Source organism: Leucopleurus acutus, assembly GCF_964270905.1.
Source record: "Leucopleurus acutus genome assembly, chromosome: 2".
Lineage (NCBI taxonomy): Eukaryota > Metazoa > Chordata > Mammalia > Artiodactyla > Delphinidae > Leucopleurus > Leucopleurus acutus.
Window position 1 is genome coordinate 46,027,873 of NC_139143.1, and position 22,703 is coordinate 46,050,575.

At 46.8% G+C, this 22,703-nt stretch overlaps 2 protein-coding genes across 2 annotated transcripts; one reads left to right on the forward strand and one right to left on the reverse strand.

The window, feature by feature from the left end:
* Positions 1–260: 260 nt before the first annotated feature.
* Positions 261–19,876, forward strand: TRAF3IP3 (TRAF3 interacting protein 3). Its single transcript, XM_082834697.1, is given in 16 exon segments — positions 261–660; positions 2,291–2,438; positions 2,571–2,634; positions 2,912–2,936; positions 3,198–3,227; positions 3,321–3,416; positions 10,043–10,114; positions 12,384–12,524; positions 12,647–12,784; positions 14,782–14,917; positions 15,452–15,514; positions 17,004–17,063; positions 18,157–18,201; positions 18,204–18,283; positions 19,060–19,173; positions 19,774–19,876. Coding segments are annotated over 16 exon segments (1,650 nt in total). The 5' UTR covers positions 261–315; the 3' UTR covers positions 19,867–19,876.
* Positions 19,877–20,197: 321 nt separating this feature from the next.
* On the reverse strand, positions 20,198–22,011 carry LOC309958628 (UPF0739 protein C1orf74 homolog). The gene is made up of 2 exons (XM_082834698.1): positions 21,824–22,011; positions 20,198–21,122 (listed from the first exon to the last, which is right to left on the reverse strand). Exon 2 carries the CDS (start codon positions 21,025–21,027, stop codon positions 20,236–20,238), a length of 792 nt encoding a protein of 263 aa, XP_082690824.1. The 5' UTR covers positions 21,028–21,122; positions 21,824–22,011; the 3' UTR covers positions 20,198–20,235.
* Between the last annotated feature and the right edge of the window lie 692 nt (positions 22,012–22,703).

A 22,703-nucleotide genomic window follows, 5' to 3' on the forward strand; every position in this document is an offset into this window, starting at 1 on the left:
TTGGTCAAGGAAGAAGTGGCAGCCAGAGGAATCTCGCCACTTTGCAGAAGGGGAGACGCAGGCCAGAGAAGAGCAGAAATTAGTCTAGAGGCTGAATCCAGAAGTCCTGAGCTCCCGTGTGACATCATCCCCTCTTCAGTTGTCAACCCACACATATGGGACACTGTGCTATTTCTGCCCCCTCGTCCAGGGAGATGGCCATCTTTCGGCCCATCTCCTGACCCCTCCTCTTCGCCTCCCTGTTGGCACTTGGCAGATCCGGGCAGCTATTCCAGGAACTGGAAGCCAAGCACAACAGGTGCTCGGGAGGCCATCATGATCAGCCCAGACCCTAGGCCTGCCTCTGGCTTGGCCCGGTGGGCTGAGAGCTACGAGACCAAGTGCGAGCGCCGGCAGGAGACCCGTGAGAGCCGCCGCTGCCGCCCCAATGTGACCACTTGCCGCCAGGTGGGGAAGGTGCTGAGGACCCAGCAGAGGGAACATCTCCAGAGGGCACGACAACAGCAGTTTTTCAGACGGAGGAACTTGAAGGTGGAAGAGAAAGGCGAGGCACAGAGCCCGCAGGCCGGGGAGCCAGGTCCCTCCAGGAGGCAAGGCCAGGCGACCGACCTCAAGGAGCCCTTGTCTTGGGCCAACAGGATTTCTTCCCCTAGACAGCAGGTGGGCCATGTTGAGGGACACAGTGCTCTGGAGGGGATGGGGTGCAGCACCAAGGCAGGTGGGTGGGCTCAAGGTCACTAAGAAGTGATTTAAATGAAATCTGTCCTTCCTCAGTCATCATAAAGTCTCTCTTAGCCACTTACTCAACAGATATCTTTGTTGTTGTGTTTTGGGGGTGTTTTTTGTTTAGCTATTTTTTTATTTTGCACTTGCCTTTTAGGAGAGAAAAGAATAATTTAAAAACAATTCCATAGCTAATTCCTAGTATTAGTTCAAATTCAGTCTATCTAGACATATCTTCTACAGCATTCATTCACCCGTCATTCAACATTCAATGAATGCTTACTGTAGGCCAGGGACACAGACCAATCTTCTTAATGTCTCCCTCAAATCACACACACACACACACACACACACACACATTTCTCAACTCTATTCTTCTGTAAGGCTGCTGCATCACCCACCTTCTCTCTTTCTCTTGGGCCATCCCAATTCCAATATCGTTCACCTAAGCCCGCATCTGGCCCAGGAAGCCCTAGCTTCCCTAGCTTCTCCAGGCCACCTCTGCTCTCTGTGGTTTTTATGAGGTTATAAATCCTCTAAGATTGTGTAACTTTTAGAAGGCCCATTAGTCCGCCCTGGGAAGGAGCCGTGCTGGCAAAAGCCAGGGTACGTTGAAATGAGCTCAGCCAGCAAACCATCTGTGTCTTCCTATCCACATTGTGAGCATGTGGACAGCAGGCATGGGTCCTCTGGATTCCCTGGAAGTAACTGGTATTGTACTGTCCCCAGAGTAGGTGCTCTGTTGGGCCTTCTTAACCAGTGCATGTGTTATCCACAACAGGAGGTGCTGTTCAGACAAATGATCCTCGAGCCCAGCTGTAAAATAAAACCAACTGTGTCCTTTCTAAGGCAAGAAGGTTTCTACGTGCTTTCGGTTGAAAAAATAACTTTAAGGAGAAAAAGAACAGAAAACACAGTTACCTAAAGAACTCTTCCTGAGCCTATCAGTTATTTAAGGTTTCTTGAGATAGAGTTAGTCTGCAGGATTAGCTGCCACATGCATTTCTTAGCCTTTTAGTGTTATGTTACAAACATAAATTTTTTTAGTTTGTAAGAAGAAAATATAAAAATAGCAAGCAAAATTGTGACAACTACTGCTACGTTCCTCCCTACAGCTGCCTAATTTACCTTCTCTTCACACAAAACCTCAACAATAGTCCAGCTGTTACTAAGAGGAAGGAAACCACCTCTAGAATAGGAAGGCACCTTGGACACCATCTACTCCAAGCTCCTCATTATACAGCCAGGAGACTGAGACCAAGAAAAGGCAGGACCTGACCCCAGATCCCCTCACTCCCACCTCAGACTGGTTCTCTTTCCGGGATCAGGGACTCTAGAGAGAGTAATTGGAGACAAGCCCAGCTCCCCATTTGCCTGAACTGAGGAGGACCGATCCCACCAGCCAGGACAAGAAAGGGCAGGAGCAGGGATAACCTTGTAGCTTTGAAGCCTTGAATGGGTTCCTTTGGTTTTCTGGACCTGAAACTTGATCACTGGCTCATCTTTCTGCAGTCAGCTGGAGAATCCTGTTCTAAGATGCTCTCAGCATCCCGCACTTGCTTTCCAGGTGTCAGGGACCAGCTCCGAGGTCTTTGCAACCCAACACCATCCTCCCTCAGGCTCCTGGAAGGATCCGGCTGACCACCTCCCCTCCCAGGCTGGGAGCCTTCCACCACAGGACCCTCCCATCAAGAAGCCACCCAAACACCACCGTGGTAAGAGCAGGGCCTTCCTCACTCACTGGGCCGAGGCATTTCCACTCGCTGGCAGTGGAGAGTCCCTATCCCTCCCCACTTCCCTCACTGCCTCTCCCATGGGTTCTGAATCACCTTATCCCTATCCCTCAGGCACTCAGACAAAGGCAGAAGAAACACAGCCAACAATTAAGCACGATGCCAGTCAGCAAACCAAGTGAGTACCTTTCATGTTCCTGACCTCAACTCCTTCACAGCCCATCCATTCCTCTCTCCTAAGCTTTTACCTGAACCCTCCCCCAGAATGTGGAGAGGAGCACAAGGAACTTCCACATCCACCTTAATTAAGAAAAAGGAAGGCCTTCCCCCCCTTCCCCATTGGATCTTCAGAAGAGATCAGAGAAGGAATCAATACACTGCCTCCTGACACTCTTATTTCTTTGATCCATTGTCATTTTTGTTTTTTATTTTTTTGTTTTTTTCTTCTCTTCCAGTTATGGAGTTGCAGTTCTAGATAAGGTAAGAAAATCCTCATGGTGAAGGTGTTGAATCAGGTGGCATCTAATCTCCTCCAAGCTCTGACATTCTGGAATTCCATGGTAAACTCAGCTGGGATGGAGGGGTACCCTCTTCCTGGATGAGCATAGACATAGGGGCCCGGAGGGACCCTGAGTCAAGCTAGAAAGTTTACTCAGCACAAGCCAATCCTGGCTCGGGTTCCATGTTCTAGGATTCCAGGGAACCTACAATCTTCTTAAATACCTTTTTCTTTCTCTCTAGGAAATCATCCAGCTTTCTGAGTACCTCAAAGTAAGTAACATGTGAATTCTCCCTGCAGCTCCTCCATCCATCTGCTCCCTTCTCCTCCAACTTAATCTTACCCTCTTGCATTTTGCCCCCCAGGAGGCCCTACAGAGGGAGCTGGTTCTAAAACAGAAAATGGTGATTCTCCAAGACCTACTGTCTGCCCTGATTCGGGCCTCTGACAGCTCTTGGAAGGTAAGGGAAATCTTTGCTTGAACAAAGCTCATGGACTTCTATGTGTGCCTATCTCATTCTTCTTTCCATACCATCCCAGCAAGAGAAGGGGCTTTTTTGCTACTGAAGAGGCTGAAGGAGGGGGATGGTGCTAAGACCTAAAGGTCAAACATGTCACAGTATTGAGCTTGGCTCAGTCCAGGGTGGTCAGCTGAGGACACCCCCAGGGAAGACCCAGAACCAAAAGAGGCAAGAGTTTCCATTTTTTAATTTGTTGGAAGAAAGAAAGGACGGTCCCAATTCAGTTAATATTACTGACTGTGATAAATGCAACTATTTTCATATGGGATTCACACCAATATTAATTCCAAGTCATCCTACACCTACTAGTCAGCCCAGACGTGAATGTCAAAGCGGGAAGGGACCTTGGAGATTAGCTAATTTTCTCATTTTGCCAATGAGGAAACTGAGTGTCAGAGAGGTCAGGTGACTAGTCCACATTCACACTTCTAGTTAGAGGCAGAATTGGAACTAAAATTCAGACCTCCTGATTTTAGTCCATTCCTTCAACAAATATTCATAAGTCATGTTCTCTACACTGAGCACTGGAAATGAGATTAATTAGACAGGGTTCCTGCTTTTAGAGAGCCTGCGGGTCAGGGAGACAGAAGCCTAAACAATGCAGAGATGTGAGAAATAAATGTTTTCAGGATATAGTAGAATACAAGGAGGAATGAATGACTCCACAGAAGGGGAGAACCAGGGAAATATTTATAGTTATATTAGTATTTTCCAGGCAAATGTGGAAACAAGAACTATATTCTGGGCAGGGGATACAGCATAGGCAAAGAACCAGAGGCATGATATAGGCTAATGCAATGGGTCTCCAGCTTTTTAATCTCAGGACCCCTTTATACTCTTTAAAAAAAATTGTTAAAATCCAAAGAACTTTTTATATTTACCACTTTGAAATGAAAAAAGGAATCTTAAAATATGTATTAATTTTAAAATAACAATAGTAAATAGATTACATGTGAACCTAAATTATATATTTTTGTGAAAAATAAGTATATATTTTTTTAAAAAATAGTGAGAGGAGTGGCATTGTTTTATGCTTTTTCAAATTTTTGTTTGGTTTTGTTTTTTGGGTTTTTTTAACATCTTTATTGGCGTATAATTACAGTGTTGTGTTATTTTCTGCTGTATAACAAAGTGAATCAGCTATATGCATATATATATCCCCATATCCCCTCCCTCTTGCGTCTTCCTCCCTCCCTCCTTATCCCACCCCTCTAGGTGGTCGCAAAGCACCGAGCTGGCAAATCTTTTTAATGTCTGAACGGAAGACAGCTAGATTCTCATATTTGCGTCTGCATTCAGTCTGTTGTTAATACATTGTTTTGGTTGAAGCATATGAGGAAAATCCAGCCTCACACAGATATGTAGTTGGAAAAGGGAAGACCTTGCAGATCCTGGATTCCCAGGGGTCCTTGGACCCCACATCGAAACCCCTAGACTTTAATGTTCAGAGAGCATAAGCAGTTTGATGCGACTGGAGCAGAAAGCCCCGGGTGCACAGAGAGAACACACAACCTCCCAGCCTCCGTGAACATCTGACCTTACCACGTAGATGGCTGTGCTTAGACAGAGAGATGGGATGAGAGGACGTGGGACAAAACTAAGAAGTTTGCAGTGATGTCAAAGAGACTCCTAGGCTCAGCCCTCCCTCTTCATGTCGGTCACTGTATCCGGATTTAGGTGTTTATGTTCAGGGCTCCTGCTGGTTAAGGAAGTTGTTTTCATAGCTGAGTAGGAGCCTAAGACAGACAGCTGTGCCTGCCAGGTGGTTTCCGGTGCTGAACTAAACTGAGATTGTCTCATTCGTTTATTCAACAGACATCTGAGAAGTTCCAACTATGTGCTGGCTTGGGTGCTACAGGGACAGAGGTAGGGTCCTTTGTCTTTAGGAGTTCCAGTAGCAGCCAGGAAGAGAGAGACAGGTCATAAATAACTCTACTGCAGTGTGCTAAAGCTGTAACAGCACTTTCTACAAAGTGACACAGAGAAAAGAGAAGGGAGCAATTCTTCTGCCTGAGGTGGTATAGGGTAGACTCCAAAGGAAACGGACCACTTTAGCGGGGTCTGGAAGGATTGAATAGGAGTTTACCAGTACAGAAGCAGGAATGATGAAGGGTAAGAAGAAGGAAAAAGGAAAAGGGTGCTTACAGTAAAGGAATCCGAATGATTACAGGCCTAGGTGTAACAAAGCGTAGGGTATAGCAGAGTGTGATGGAAATGAAGGGACTGTGTCAGAGTAGCTCCAAAGATAAGACCGAAAGGGCCTCCGATAGGTCTCTAGAATTATGGCGCTTAAACTTTTTCTGTTGAATAGGGTATCTCAAACTTAATAGTTATAGATTCCCTCTTAAAGGAAAAGTATATGTATATATATCTCATGAGAATGCATGTCACCCCAGTTTGAGAAACACTGCCGCAGGCAATAAGCAGGGGAGCAGTGGGACCACGTTTTCCTCAGGTTTAAAGCCCTACGCTTAGCAGTGTCCAGCCCATCCTGAGAAGGAGCTTGTCCAGTAGCCGTGGAGTTCCACTCGCTTGGCAGCACGTGTACTAAGATAGCTGTGGTGGGACTTCCTTGGCGGTCCAGCGGTTAAGACTCCACGCTTCCAATGCCGGGGGTGCGGGTTCGATCCCTAGTCGGGGAAGAAAGATCCCACGTGCCGTGCGGCGTGGCCAAGAAATAAATTAATTAATTAAATGAAATGAAAAAGATAGCTGTAGAACTGAGTTGAAAGCGATTGATCAGATCTGTGTTTTATAAACCTTATAAAAGGTTCTCTGACAACAATGAGGACCCTGGCTCCCAGTGGGTGTAGGGGTGGTGAAAGATCTTGCAATACCGCAGGTAAGACACAATCAGAACTTGAATTACAGCCAGCGTGGTGGGAATGGGGAGGATTTATTAAGAGACATTTCCAAGGTAGACTCTGAGGGCGGTTTAGCTCCATGCTCCTGCGGGGGGCAGGAGTTCTTCCAGCTGTGGTTTTCTCCCTCCCTTCTCCCCCCACCCCCTAATATTCACCCTTTTTGTCTTCTTCCTCCCCACAAACCCCTCAGCTTCCTGTTTTTAAGAAAAATAGTCTCAGGTTTTTTCAGTTAACAGCTCTTGCTTCCCCCAAAACAAGACAATTCAACCCCCTACCCCTTCCTTGGAAAGCTCAACTTCAATGAAAAGACAGTCCCAGACTGCCGTACTTGGGAAAAGTAAGTGGAAGAATGTGGCCAGAACAGGGACTCCGATATTCAGCCAAGTTCAGGCCTTTATTTTTTTTCCATTTGGCCTCCATAATTTGAATCTCCAACTGCACATGCAGAGAAGCTCACCACAAACTCTATTAGAACACCAGCGATCAGCTCCCTCTGTTGCCTCCACCTTCAAGCTGACTTTGGGCCTTTTGGATGTGACAGGCCCTGGGGCACAGCAGAGACTCCTGACTGGCTTCAAGCTTCAGAGCAGAAACAGTTCGGGCAGTAGAGAAAGCAAGCCCTCAGTATGGGGCAATACAAACCCAGAGCAGGGCACACGTGGGTTTTAAGTTCTGCAAAGTGGAAATGAGATCTTAAGATGACAGCGCAGTGGGGGATTGGCTGCAGGCCCTAAGCAACCTCTAGTAGAGCAGAGAGATAAGTGGGCTGGTGCTTCTGCAGTGAGGCGGTGGTGTTTCTGGAGAGCAGATCAGAGGCAGGGGAAAGCCAAGCAGAGGCAGGAGCTGAAGCCCTCAGACCGGGTGTGTATGGCCTCCACCTTGCTCCCTTTTACAAGCGGGGGTACTATGCTCTCTGAACCCTGGGTTCCTGGGATGCTACTGCCAAAAAAGTTCCACAATTGGCCTGTAAAAAGTGCTCCTTTCCTCATACTGTACCACTGGGCTTCCTGTGGGGAGAGCTGGGGCTCAGACCAGGAAACCACATGCCCCATTTGCAACAACTTGGCTGTAACTTCCCTGCCTGCCTTAGGGAGTCTGGGCAGGCGGAGCTGTGGATCAGAGATGTTTTCAAGCCCCAGACTTGGGTGGCCCTTCGTCTCCACTGAAGGGGCTAACTGAATTGTCTTCTATTACAACATGAATGGAAAAGTAATCTGGGGAGTGGCTAAAACACAAAAACAGTTGGAAGAGGCAAAAATACTGGATAGAAACCATACTAAGGAAGGAGAAGGGAGCTACCCAGAAAGGGTAGGAGACTGAGGGAACTGTAAGAATATTGCCTTGGGCTTGTTTGTTTTCTTCTGAAACTACCACAAGATAAACTGTCAAACTTAGTGGGTTTCATTGCATCCTGCAAAGTAAGAGTTTAGGCAAAGGAAAATACACAGTCAGACTCTCTGAACCCGGAGCTGCGATACAGGTGGAGGGAGTTGATTTCAGGACCTGTGGATTAAGAATGAACAGGCCATGCAGGGGAGTAACTTTTCCCAGTTACTCCGGAGCCCAGAACAGTGGAAGTCTTTTCCATCTGTTCTATCTGTCCCAAAGCCCTGTGGTTATTGTAGATGCCAAATCCTGACTCTCGGCTCTCACACCAGACATTATGAAAAACATTAATAGCAGGAGGCACTTTGAAAAATTATTTTTGGCAAAGCCTTTTGCTTTTGCAAGGCCCTGCTGAGGAATACAGGAAGGAAAAAGGGTGGAGGTGCACCCGGGCTCCCAGGGTTAGAAGAATCGGCCAAACAAGATCAAAACAGGAGCTGTGAGATACCACTTCCTGCCTCTCCCAGGTGCCATGAAACTCAGTGAGGGGGACAGACCTCAGAACAGAGGCTCAGGCTTCCCTGGTGGCGCAATGGTTGAGAGTCCGCCTGCTGATGCAGGGGACACGGGTTCGTGCCCCGGTCCGGGAAGATCCCACATGCCGCGGAGCGTCTGGGCCCGTGAGCCATGGCCGCTGAGCCTGCGCGTCCGGAGCCTGTGCTCCGCAACGGGAGAGGCCACAACAGTGAGAGGCCCGCGTACCGAAAAAAATAAAAACAAAACAAACAAACAAAAAAAACAAACAGAGGCTCCTCTGCCCTCTGGCCGTTACAGACCAGAAACGTTGTAAGGGTTGGAAACGTCCAAGCCGTGTCCAAGCCGTCTCCCGATGGAGAGGGACGGTGGCGTCTCAGGCCTGAGGAGAAATGTAATTTCTAGACCTCACAAGCGTCCCACGGGGCCTGGTTGGAAAAGCCAGCGAAAGGATATGAGAACCGGTTACTGCTAAAGAGACCCATGGCCTTTTCTCTGGGAAACTGGCTTCCATCCACGGCACCTCCCCGCCCTCACCCCCTCACACACACGACCTTAAATCAGACTCAGGACTGGAGGGACAAAACCCCTACCTGGGAAAAAGGAAGATGTCTACAGGTGGAGGAAAGAATAAGGCAGCAAGGAAGCTGTCGGCTGCTCAGCAGAAATACTGAAAAACTGAGAAACAGATAACGGGCCTTCCTGCCTGCCTTTCGCCACCCCCGCCCTTGAGATTTACGTCCCTCTTGGAATGTCCAAAATGCCACTAGACAGACCCAGATCGTGAATAAATAGCGTGTGGCTCTCTGGGAGGTACTCTCACCACCACCGTCACTACCACGCACGCATACACACCCTGCCCTAATATCCCTCCTCCCTTTCCTGCTTTCTTAAAGAATTTCTCATCTTGAGTCGTGTGTTTGTGTGTGTGTGTGTGTGTGTGTGTGTGTGTGTGTGTGTGTGTGTATGTAGGGCAGGGAGGGGACTGTATTCGTTTGCTAGGGCTGCTATAACAAAGTACCACAGACTGGGTGGCTTCACCAACAGAAATGTATTTTCTCACAGTTCTGAAGGCTAGAAGTGTGAGAACAAGGTGTTGACACGGTTGGTTTCTTCTGAGGCCTCTCTCCTTGGCTTGCAGATGGCTTTCTCCTCCCTGTGGCCTCATATGGTCTTCCCTCTGCATATCCTGATGTTCAAATCTCCTCTTCTTATGAGCACACCAGTCATATTGGATTAGGGCCCACCCTAAGGACCTCAATTATCTCTTTAAGAACTTATCTCCAAATACAGTCACCTTCTGAGGTACTGGGGATTAGGAGGTCAACGTATGAACGTTGTGGGGAGGTTAGGGGGACATAATTCAGCCCATAACAGGGGGTAAGGGAGGGATGTATGTTCCGCCTGGGAGGGGAGACCCCTTTAGTCCTATTGGCCTTTAGAGGTAAAGGGCCATGTACTAGACTGGGAGGAGGTGCGGAGTATATAAGTGCCTGGACAGACAGGGGAGAGAGGTAATGAAAGAAGAAAAGGAGAGCTTAGAAGCTTTCCTTCAAATGGGCCCCTGCTACGATACCCTGAGCCATTTGATACAAAACCTCAAGGCACACAGAAGACTTTGGGGGCCAGTCTGATTCTTCCTTCTCCTATTACAGAGAAAGAGGAAAAGATCCTTTTCTTTCCAAACATCTGTCATCTCTCCCTCTCTCTACCTCCTGAAAGAGCTCAATTCCACAAACACTGTTTATTTTAGGCAGTAGGCTGGAAATACGGAACAAAACTCTTTGCATGCTGTATTCTGGCCCAAGCTGTGTTCTGGCTAACTCATCCCATTTGCTCCAGGGCCAGCTTAACGAAGACAAATTGAAGGGCAAACTGAGATCTTTGGAAAACCAGCTGTACACCTGTACCCAGGTAAGCATTCCGGAGGACACTTCTAGCCCAGGAATCTAGAATTAAGGGAGAGAATGCTTGAACGTCAAGCTTACTCTCTAGAAACATCACCTGCTAGAGATTAATGCACCCATCCCTACTCACCCAGTTCTGGCCTTTACCATTTTCACTTTGGTCTCCAATTCACCAAAACACTATCTCCATCCCCCTCTCCCTTTCTCCTGGTGTCCTTCACTTTGTACCCTAGGAAAGGAAGCCCAGCACTAAGCGCTTTGCCAGCTCCAGGGGAACCTTGAGAATACCTGGAAACGTAGGGAGAGGCCCTTGGTAAAGATTCAGCTCACCTGGATAGAACTTCACAGGCCCTAATATTTGAACAGATGAGTTGGATATTACAATGAAGTCTCGCAAAATGATTTTCATGCCATGGGCAACTTTTATCTAGCAGCAATCCCTGGGAGAAAGTAAAGGACTGTGACTCCTGGCTTTCTGTGGCATTGTTATCCAGCTCCGGTAATCTCTTGATTGGCCTGATCTTGGATTATATGAGATAGAAAAAAGTCAGTTTTCACACTCGAGAAGTGATAGATTTCTGACAGGCGGGGAGATAAGTCAAGAGAACGAGATGAACCGGCCAGACTGCTCCCACTTGATGTTAGGAAGATAAGGTGGCCATGTAGTTAGAATTTTGCAGGGGAACATAGTCTATATAGTCTATGGGTTTGCGGATCCACAACTTTTATTTTTTCAGTAATGCCAACCAAGCTCATAAGAGACTGACATATAATCCAGAATGCCAGTCTACTCGTTTTCAATGGGGGATAAAGCTGGTCAGTGACCAGCATGGTTAAGTCCAATAACCTGGACATAACCATGTATGATCTCAACCAGTAACTCCTGTATCTGGTTTCTAATGACAATTCCAAGAACATAAGACCCACTCAACATTTAAATCCAAATTTTCAGATGACTCCAAAGCTAAATGGAAATGATTTGATATTGAACTCTAAATTTGCATTATCTAGACTATCTCTTACCCAGTTGGGTAACCCAGAATCGATAGTAAAAGACTCCTGCTTTCCCAAAAATCACAGGGCATAAAAATGAAAAGCACTGGAAGGGCAAGACCCCCAGTGAATTTGCAAAGCTGCTCTTGTGTCTTTTTCTTTTCGATCTTGAAGCCAGGAGAAATTCTAAAAATACAAATGTATTAATTTTTAAAACTTGACTTTACTGAATATTGTTCAGATCCCCAAGCCTACAAAAATAATTTTATTTTTTTAAAAATGCTCCCTGCCTCAAAGGAGCTTACAGTCCCTTAAAGGAGACAGATGAGTCAATAGATTAGAAATATAGATACTATGTGAACACCAGTAAAACTACCTAATCCATAAAGAGTCGGGGGGTAGGTATGGTTGACCAAGTTTATCAGAATTTATGATTCTAGGGCTGAATCTTGAACATGGATAGAAGTTAACCAGGTGAAAAGTGTGGGTCACGATACTCTAAGTAGAAGAAGCTTTATGGGCAAAGGCAGAGGCTGAAAAGCACAGTGCTTAGGGGAGCTACAAGCAGTTCAGCTTGCGTGGAGGCAGCATGAGATGAAAGTCTGGGCTTGTAAGTAGAAACCATGCCAAGGAGTTTGGACCTGATTCTTAGAACACTGAGAACCACTGAGAGATTTAAGCAGGTTGTGATGTCATCAGATTTAAGTTTTAGAAAGAACCCCCTAGCTGCAGGACTAAAAAGGGTTTGAAGGGAGGCAAGGCATGAAGATAATATATAGTCTCGATATAATCCATATAATAGTATTACTGGGGTCTGAACTAAGGAGGTGGCAGTAGGAATAGAGGATACAGGTACGAGCTGTTAAAGACATTGACTTGACAAAGCTTGATGTTGAACTGATTCCTTGAAGAAGGTGAGAGAGAAATCAAGGGTGATTCCCTGGTTTAGGGTTTGGGAGACTTGGTGGGTGGTGATGCTGGTCACTGAGATAGGAGCAGGTTTAGAAAGATGATTTCCCTTTGGAAATGTTGGATTTCAAGTGCCTGTGGAAGGCCTAGGGGAGAATGCCCAGCATGCCCAGGGCAGTTTTTTATCCCCACCCACCTCTCACATCACCTGAGGGACTCTCCCTGCCTGCCTCCAGCCTGGAAGAAGGTCCACCAGATTACTGACATCTCTGCCCTGTGGGCAAGGACCAATTTCTTTTCATTTCTGTATCCCTGCTCAGGCTTTAGCACACAGTAGCTCAATGTGTATTTGTTGAATTGCCTCAAATTTACAGAAGTACACTCCTTGGGGAATGAATAAGGTGCTATTAGAGATGGAAGATCAGAAAAACAGCTATGAGCAGAAGGCCAAGGAGTCACTGCAGAAAGTGCTGGAGGAGAAAATGAGTGCAGAACAGCAACTGCAGAGCACACAGGTGTGGGGACGCTCCGTAATCCTTGGGGCTGGGAACGCTGGGGCAGTCTGGGTGGCAGAGGAGCCAGCTGCACGACCTCCTGGAACCCCCAAGGCACCACCCTCTCCTCTGATCTCCCTCAGCGGTCCCTGGCTCTGGCCGAGCAGAAGTGTGAAGAGTGGAAGAGCCAGTACGAGGCTCTGAAGGAGGACTGGAGGACCCTGGGGACCCAGCACAGGGAGCTGGAGAGCCAGCTCCACGTGCTTCAGTCCAAACTGCAGGTACCAGGCCCTGGGAGTAGGGAGGTGGGGAGGGAAGGCAGGGTTTAGGGGAGGGAGGTGTTGACAGCAGTGATGAGAGACGCTGCCGCTGGGCAGGGGGACCCAAAGCTAATTTTGAGTTTAGCAAGGATGTCTGCACTGCTCATGCAAATGACCTAAGTGTTCATTGAAATGACATCATCCGAATGCAAAGGGCTGGGCTGGAATAGTCATCAGCCTACTGTCATGCCCCAACCCACTCTCTGCACCCCATCCCAGCAGGGCATCCAGTTCAGAAATGCCCACTATTGGGGCAGAATAAATGTCACCAGTTTACTTACAGTTTGAGTATCAACTAACACATCTTGCCAATGTGTTTTTTAAGCCATTACAGTAGACCCTTGGCATTCTCAAGGGTTCCATCATTTCCAATCCGTGTTTACCTTGGAGAAGTTAACTAACCTCCTAAGCCTCAGTTTCCACATCGGTAAAATGAGGATAATAATGGTACCTCTATCATAGGATCGTTGTGAGGATTAGGTGAGGAAATCCATGCAAAGCACTTAGCACAATGCCTCGCACATATAAGCTCTCAATAGATATTAGCTATTGTTTTTCGCAGATTTTACTTACTTGGTTTGGAATTTTGAGGACCCACCTCAAAAGTGTCTCTTTATACTTTTACTGAAGCTGGGATCTGAGAATCCTAGTGTGTGCCAGTTCTAGAAATAAGATCAATTAAGTGTGAAAGTTGTTTTTGTTTGATTTGTTATGTTTTTTAACAACCTAAACCTTAATGTGTGGCTCTAAGGTGAGCAGGGAGAAAAGGGAACATTTTGAGTGATTGTAAAGAATTTGTTGGGGGGATGGTGGTCCAGATATCAATGTATTTGAGTTTTATATACAATATCCTATTAGCAATGAAGAAGAGTGCAACTCTAGTTCAAAGTCATTAAAAAGACATTTGTAATTCCCTTATTACCTCGAGCAGTTTGTACTCATAGACATATTTGTTTATGAAGAATTAATGTTCCAAATGTAGAAAAAGGAAGAACCGATCAGACAGAGGAATGGGGGTTAAAACCATTTAAGGTTGGGCTTCCCTGGTGGCGCAGTGGTTGAGAGTCCGCCTGCCGATGCAGGGGACACAGGTTCGTGCCCCGGTCTGGGAAGATCCCACATGCCGTGGAGCGGCTAGGCCCGTGAGCCATGGCCCATGAGCCATGGCCGCTGAGCCTGCGCGTCCCAAGCCTGTGCTCCGCAACAGGAGAGGCCCGCGTACCGCAAAAAAGATTTATCTATAGATTTCCTTTCAAATCTACTAAAAAACAGAAACCTCAGAATTTGCTTCTCGCTTTTTTTGCTTCTCACTTTTTATATTCTTATGTACAAATTATTCTTATATTGTTCTTTAATTTTTTATTTTAAAAGGCAAAGAATTTCTCAAAGGACATTAAAATTCTTTTTTTTTTTTTAAAAAAAAAAAAAAGCCCATTTGATAAGAAACAGCAAGTGAGTCGTCGTATCACAGGAGGGAACCTCGCTGGGCGCTGCACCGCAGCCACATCTCACCCACTGTTCTCTTCCTCGAATCACCTACAAGGCAACCCTCCTGAAGGCCCTTTTCTTTTTTAACCTTAATCCGTTGTGAAAAATGATCCTACCCGCCTCCTCCCCCTCCACCCCGCCTCCCCCCGCCACCCCGGATAGCGTGAGAATGAGAAGTAAAGACAAAGTGAAGACATCTAGAAAAGTGATAATTCAGTAATCCTTAATTTGGGCATTTACCCAAATGTATCCCTTGTGAACATCAAAAATCTAATGCACTGTTTGCTGTAAGCGTGAGGAATAGAGCAAAGCAAAGAATTTAAAAACTTTTCCTATTTTTCCATTTCCCTAAGGCTCCTTCCAGCTCTAAAATTCCACAGTTTTCTACAGTTTTCCTCTTCCTTGGGATCTGCCCCCCACCTCCACCCTAGCACTGACCTGCTTGTGTCCACCCCTCCTCCTCCTTCCAGGGAGCAGACAGTAGAGACTTACAGATGAACCAGGCCCTAAGGCTTCTGGAGAACCAGCGCCAGGAGCTGCAGACCAAGACTGAACGCCTGCAGCGGGACAGAGACCTGTGCAGCTCGGATACCCAGCACCTACAAGGTACCCTTCTCCTTGGAGGCCTCTGGCTGAAGGAGCCCAGAGAAAGGAAGCTGGGTGGAGAAAGGCTTCAGTCTTTCACTTGTTCTTTTGGTTGACTTGGCGATTTCATTTGACTTTGAGAAAAAGTCAAGGCTGTTTTAATCATCCAAGACTGAAAGTATCCAGCCCATTCCTCTAAGCCAGAACACAGCAGTCACGTGTCAAGGGCGCATTCCTAATTTAAAGGGAAAGGTCAGTTGAAACACAAGGCATAGTGAAGGTTTCCCAGTCACAGCCTCTGTCAGCTGAGAGAGGACCAAATTATGTGCACATATAACCCTTAATTCAGCCCACTGTTGATGCAGATGAAATCCCAGGTAGTCGGGTTCTGGTTCACCTCTTCCAAACTGGGACAAGCAGAAGAAAGAGCAACTTCCACTGGACACTTGTCAGATGCCATGGGCAAGACAGCATCTGTTACTAATTTCCAGCCTCAGGGGTGAGCTCATTAAGTCTTAGGTTCGTCTATTTTGGTTTGCATTATTTCATTTTCAGATCAACTAAAGAGGTCAGAGGAGGAGAAACTTGCCCTGGTGACCAGAGTACAGCAGTTGCAGAGTAAGTCCCTTTTCCAGATTCTGAAAGTAGCACAGGTGGCTTTTTGGTATTCTTGGGGCTCCTGCCCCACGATAGGCACCCAAAGGAGGGATGGGGAGCCTGGTCCTTGGCATATCCTCTACCTCTGCATTTTCAGACCCTCTTCTTCTGCAGTGAGGTCATTTACAGCTCTTCACAAGTTCCACATTAGCCTCTGGTTTTTTTGTTTCTACTTTTCTCCGCCATGTTCTCTGACAACCACCTGCATTTCCCCCAGAACTGCAGATTTCAAAACGTGTTGAGTTTTCTAAGGTATTTCTTATTTTATATATTCTAATTTATTATGTACATATGTCACATAGACCTGTCACTAGGAATGGTTCAGAAAATAAGCTCACACCACATATGCCTCAGTCCACTTCAAAATTACATGTTGAGGCCAAAGAAGAAAAGGGACGTCTCAGAAGAAAAGCAGGCAATTTCTGAAAAGCTGGAGAACCTGATTCAATTAATAGCTCACACCTTAACCTCTGACACCCTGACAGAGAAGTTTCATGCAAACAGCAATGAATATGAAAACAGCAAGGCAGCCACAGGGCTAAGGGGAAAAGAACACCAGCAGAAGCCGGGCTCCTACACAGCGGGAGCTGAATGGGCAAGTCACTTCAAAATCATGCCTTTATTTATTCAATACATATTTATTGAGCCCCTACCAAGTGCCAGACACCCTAGATACTCACTGGGGATACAGTAATGAACAGAGCTGGCACAGTTTCTTCCCTAACAAAGCTTACATTCTAAGGAAACACTACAGTGGACTACGGAGTTTCTGTAAACAAATATGTGGCAGGTATTAATAATGGCTACAGAGAAAAAAATAAAGCAGGTTAAAGAGAAAATAGTTGCTATTTTACACAGGGTCATCTGGGGAAGTCTTTCTTCTAGGGTAACATTTAAGCAGAGACTTAAATGTACATAGTAGGAAAAGACATAAGGATGGTGTGTTCAAAACACAGCACCACAAACTGGGTGACTTAAAGAACAGACATTTACATTCTCATAGTGCTAAGAGGCTGGAAGTCCAAAATCAAGGTGTCAGGCAGGGTTGGTTCTTCTGAGGGCTCTGGGGGAAGGATCTGTTCTAGACCGCTTTCCTTGTTTTGGAGATGGCTGTCTTGTCCATCTCTTCACACGTCTTCCATCCATCCACGTCTGTGTCCAAATTTCCCCTTCTTATAAGGACGTCAGTCATATTAGGTTAGGGCCCATTCTAATGTCCTATTTTAACTTGATTACCTCTGCAAAGAACCTATCTCCAAATAGGGTCACATTTCTGAAGTACTGGGGGTTAGGGCTTTGACATATGAATTTGTGGGGGGCAGGTGGGGGAGACACAATTCAACCAACTACAGATGGGAACACAATCATTAAGGTTCTAAGCAAAGTTCTGAAGAGATACTCTTCGCAGTAAATATGCTGGCACAGAAAAGTTCCTTGTGTTTTCCAACAGGTCTGCTTCAGAATCAATCCTTACAGCTTCAAGAACAGGAGAAACTCTTAACAAAGAAAGGTCAGCAAATTTATTTCCACAAATTCTAAGATATTGCCCTTTCCCTGTCCGCCTAGAGACAGAGGGATGGACTACATGACCTCTTGGAGTCCCACCCAGTTCTGGGAGTCTATTAGGTCAGGGAGCTAGAGAGCCATTTTAAGGACTCATCACTGGCTCTGAGAATAGTTTAGTTAGCCTCCTATCCTGAGAGGTATATAAACTGTGAAAAGGATTCCTACTTCCTCTGAAAACATATGTCTGCATTGACTATTTCAATAAATTGATTTTGAACTCAGGATTTTATGTTAATTTTTACCCTTAACTTTCCAAACCACATCCAGCTCCCCACGTAGAAACCACGTCACATGGAACAGTCACGTCACTCTCAGCCCTCAAGTCTGCTGCCTTAGCTTCCTGAGAAGAATTCATCATACATCTGGAGGGGCAAAAGCTCCTCATTTACCCACTGCACATGGCCCTCTGTTTTGTCATCACAATCACTGGGTAGAATATAAAGAAGGAATTATTATGCCCACATACGATGGATAAGAAAATGAAGGTCAATGAAGGTCTGTGGTCATACAAATTAAGGACACAGCTATGACCACAATCCAGAATTTCTGACTCCCAGGCCAGGGCTCTCTTCACCACGATGCAGACTGCCAGGTGGCTGAAAAACCATCTTTAACTACATGAAGATGAGTTATATGACTGCCATTCTCATCTCATCATTTTGAAACAAGGACAGAAGGAAAATGGAGTTATACTGAAGCATCCAACAAACCTCCCAGTCTAAAAGATGTGCCATGCAACCAAAGAAACTAAATTAATGAGTATTTTCTAAAAGTATCTGGCTTTAGACAGGACTAGAGATACAGACAAAAGTAAAATGCCAACCTTGCCCTCAAGGGGCTCAAATTCCCACTCTCTGTCCAGTCTGGGCAGGATCCCAATGGATGTTCTTTAAAAGTCAGAGAATTGCAATCCACACGGTCTGGCCAGGGACAGGCCCTTCCTTATTCCCTCCCGCTTAGGGCTTCTCTCAGTGTGTAGGGACCATTCCTCAGAGGTATGGGCCTCACTTTCACTGCGAATCTGGCTGATTTTTTAGATCAGGCTTTGCCTGGGTGGAGTCCAAAGCCCTCCCATAACGAAGTGGTCCCAGGAAGGAGAAGGACTGGGATTTCAGAGACCAGCTCCAAAAGAAAACTTTGCAGCTCCTGGCCAAGGAAAAGGAGGTGAGATGGTGACCTCCGATAGTAAGGGGCTCATCCTACAGTGACAGGGAAACTGCTGGGAGGCAGCCAGACAACAGGCATTTCTGAGCTTAAGTTGTGATTGGGTGCCTGCAGGTATTCATTTAGGCCTGAATAAAACATCTTTGCTTTCGGGTTAACTTGTCAATCTTTTCTCTTGTTTATACCAACCCTTATTCAAGGTTTTACTAAAGAGTTACTTTTCAGAAAGTCAACCTAAACTCAAACACATTTAACAAACACATTAACTCCTCAAACTTTGTCCTACATTGAGCATCTTAAAACGTTATACAGTGTCTTTTAAATAACAAAACTCTTCCTATCTCTTCCTATCTTCCATACTCACAGAAATACGTAGCTCCTGAAGTGTTCACATGCAACTAGTTCCCAGCAAAGAGACTTGCACTAAGATCTCTTCCAGGTTGTGTGTGCTATAGGAACTTCATTTTTGTGTGTCTCCATTTACAAAGCACTGGCACATACAACTGTCACACATGTGTAATATATAATAATATGCATTATAATCAATCATTTAAATGAACACATTACAAACAAACTAGGTGAGACAGTCAGAAGGCAAACTGAAAGCTCTGAGAAAAGCTGGGAAGGGAGGATGGAGGTAAAAATTCCAAATGAATGACAGGGCAACTTACACAGGGCCCTCTCCCCTACCTGGGCTCCGTCCCTGACAGAACTGTCTAGATGACCTTGGTGGTGTTCTCCCGCAACGCGCCACCCCCCCCCCCGCCCCCACACAGTGCAAAGAACTGCATTCAGAATTAGACAACCTCAGTGATGAGTATCTCTCCTGCCTGCGTAAGCTGCAGCATTGTCGAGAAGAGCTGAACCAGAGCCAGCAGCTGCCTCCCAGAGTAAGAGGGTCTATCCTCCCGTACAGCCCTAGGTGATCGTGGGACGATTCCTCCTTTAGCCAAATCTTGCCCATAAAATTGTTCAGCCCCTGCCAACATCTGACCAGCCGGCCCCGTTCAGCTTGGTTTATACTGTACTGAGAGTATAGCAACCATGTAAAGAAACACTGGCTCATGCCTCCAAGCCTAATTTTCATGGAAAGCCTGAGCCTGAAGGGAAAAACTTACTACTAGCTGAAGTATGAAACGGTGTTCTTTTAGTCTATTATGAGCATAGTGGCAAGGACAGAGTGACGAGAAAAGGAATATAAACAGAATACAATTTTGCTGAGTTATTTTCCACTTTTGATTATTCATATCGGTATTGAAGTACCTGGCCCCCGCTGGCTGTGGTTCGCTGGGCCAGTGACCACTGGAAAGTGGTTTTATCCCGAGGGAGGTGGCAAAGTGAGAGAGACAGAGATATAAAAAGCTTTTTCTCCTCCACCAACCCAAGGTTTTCCACTGGGCTAGAATGGGAAGAAGGAAGATTATTTTTGCCTGCATCTTCTCTGACCAACCCCTGGCCTCTTTCTCTTCTCTCCCCCTCCCTCCTCACAAAGGCAATGTGGCCGATGGCTTCTGATGCTGATGGCACTGATTGCTATAGCAGTGGCAGTGTTCCTGGCCAATAAGGACAGCCTGAAGCTCTGAATAACTGGTGACAGCTGCCTTGGGTGAAAATCAGAAGCAAGAAATTCAGTAAAAAAACTCAGGTCTGGGTACTTTAATGTGTGGGTTTTTCCAACTCAACTGAGATTTCTGACTCTCATTTTTTTAACCTGCTGTAAAAATAAACAAACTTCACCTGATGGCCTCTGTTCCAAAAAACTGTTTATTCCTGAAGCATCCTGGTCTACTCTCCCTAGTCCAGTTCAGCATAAAAATGGCAAATTTATTACAGCATTCTTCCCTAGGTCCCCGAGATGCTTGGAACTGGCACTTGAGATGATTCCTATGTGCCATCTCTGACCTAGAGCTGATCATTTACCGAGCTCCTTCTACACAGGAAAAGAGTTAAAGTCAGAGCGCCACAGCCGGCAGTGTGACTATCTCAGAGGAGATGCTGAGGTCAGCGAAGTCATTCTGAGTCCTACATCGAGTTCTAAGGTCCTTCTCCCAAGTGTTTAGAATGTTCCTCAGGGATGGGAACAAGCTCTCTGGGACACTAAAGGAATAGAGCAAGACTGGTGGTTGACCATGTAGCCATGAGATCCGGGCGGTGAACACCCGTAGTGGAGTCTGGGCTAAGCAGTTGTCACCTCCCTGGTTCATGTGAAAAGTATAGGGGACAGGATAGCCCAGGAGGATCCCAAACACAGTACAGAGATTCCAGTCTGAGGAACGGAGCCTGCTGCAGGAGACTGCCGGGGATTGGTTCCTCCGTGGCCCCTGCAAATGTGTGATGATCTCAGCCACGAGGGCCTTTAAGTCCTGAAGCTGGTCCAGGGAGCAGATGGAAGGGTGAAGTTGAGAGCTGGAAACATCCACAAAGACTATGGTACCAAGCAGCACCTGCTCCAAGTGCCGACACACCTGCTCCGGAAGGACAATCAGGCTGTTTTCTCCAATCTCAAGGATGTGAAGTCCCTGGGTCGGGAAGCCCAGGCCCTGCAGCTCCTCCAGATAGCTCTGGAGCTCCGCTGCCCCTGCACAGTTGCAATCATAGAGCAGAGCTGGCTTCAGTCCCCTGGCCACAGCCAGCACCTCTCCGGCTAGATGAAGGCAGACAGCTCGGGGTGGGCCTCGTCTCTTTCCCATGCCCAGGGTCTGCTGAGCAGCTGCCACCAGCAGCTGAGGACTTGGTGCTGACATGGGATCTGGCAGCAACAGTAAGCATGGCCTCCTCAACTAGTCACATTTCCCTCCCCTGGGCTGCATCTCTGAGCTCCAGACACTTGAAGAAGGGCCTAAAATCAAAGCAGTAGCAGTGGATTATTAACACCAGCTAGTGACATACCAGGAAACCTGCCAACAACTTTCCCTTAAGTCTTACAGCATCTTCCAGAGGCCATTTCCCCCTCCCTCTGCTTTGGAATGCTAACCCAGCCCAGACAAGATGGGGTCAACAATGCTATCTGATTTTTTGGTTGACTTGGCCTCCATTAGTCCCAAATTCATGTGTCTTTCTAGCCTACGCCTAGATTTATATTTTCTCTGGCTGAATTTTACCTGTTGTAATTTATTTTCTCTGATTCAAACGTTAAGGAGTTTGGGGCAGAAAGGAAGCAGGGGAGTTTTTGGCAAAATTCTGAGCATTTCACCTAAAACTGCCCTCTGAGATGGAGTTCTAGGTTCCAAATGCACTCTTTTCACTGCCAACTCCCCCTTCGCTTCCCGCCAATAGTTGTAAGAATAGCAATCTGATTAAACTAATATACACTAGAATGTCGACTACCAACCATCTCACCCTGAGACAGAAAAGTAAATAAATGAAATCGGGTAGAATTGCAAGAGGGTTGTACTTTAACTTCTGCTGGTCCCGCCTTCCCCTACTAGTGGACATCCACGGACCCTCGGACGATGGGCTCACCTCAACCCCTACACCGTTTCCTGAGCATAGTATCGTAGTTTGTTAAATGAGGCAGAGGTCTCTCTCACACATACATACGTTCTTCTACTTCCGCTGCACGTTCAGGCTCAGGAACTCCTGCCAGTTTCCTGCCCGCTGCCAAGAAAGCCGCTAGGCGCCCGCCCTCTGCCACAAAACTGGAAATCCCACCCGCGTGGTCAGGTCCTTTACTGCCGGCGGGGCCAAGGTGGGCGAAGTCGATCTATTGCGCATGCCCAACACGTCCCCCGCCCCACTGCCTTCCTTGACGTCACCCAGTCCGCTCGCGCGCCTCGCGTTAGAACTACCCGCAGGGCAGCCCGGCTGAGTGCCGGAAGTCTGGGCGCCTGCGGCCCGGCCCCTTCCGGCCCCTTTCCATTCTTACGCAGATGTGGGCCCCACCCGTCGGCGTAGGAATGGAAAGAGGCGGGTGAAGCTAGTATCCCGCCGCCGCCCGCCCTCGGCTCCGCCGCTTGCCCTCCTTCTGTGTTAAGTCCGGTGTCCCGTTTGACCCGGAAGGCGGAAGCAGGGCACTCGACGCAAAAGCACGCTTTGATTCGTCTCTGGAGAAATGTACTTTCCCCTCCAAACGAAACTTATCTCAAGACAAGCGACGTGTTTTGCATAATATACTCACCTGTGGGTGCTGGAAAGTTTTTTGTTTTTTACTTTGACCTACCTAAATCCTGAGAGGCTGAATTCCGAGAAGTGGGTGGACAGGTGTCCTGGCCAAAGTTTGTCATCTCTAAGCAGGGTGTGAAGTGCATGAGTGTTCACTCCGAACAAATGTGTGCTAGGTATACTTCTGGGCGCTGGAAGTATTACAGCGTAGAAAACAGACAAAAACCCCACCTTCTTGGAGCTCAAGTTGAGGAATTCAGTTTGCTGACTTCACATGAGAAATGAGAGGCAGAGGTGCAGAAGCTTACCAGGTCATTAG

Excerpts from the sequence above, each read along its gene's own strand:
- LOC309958628 (XM_082834698.1), bottom strand. The coding sequence starts at position 21,027 with ATGTCAGCACCAAGTCCTCAGCTGCTGGTGGCAGCTGCTCAGCAGACC.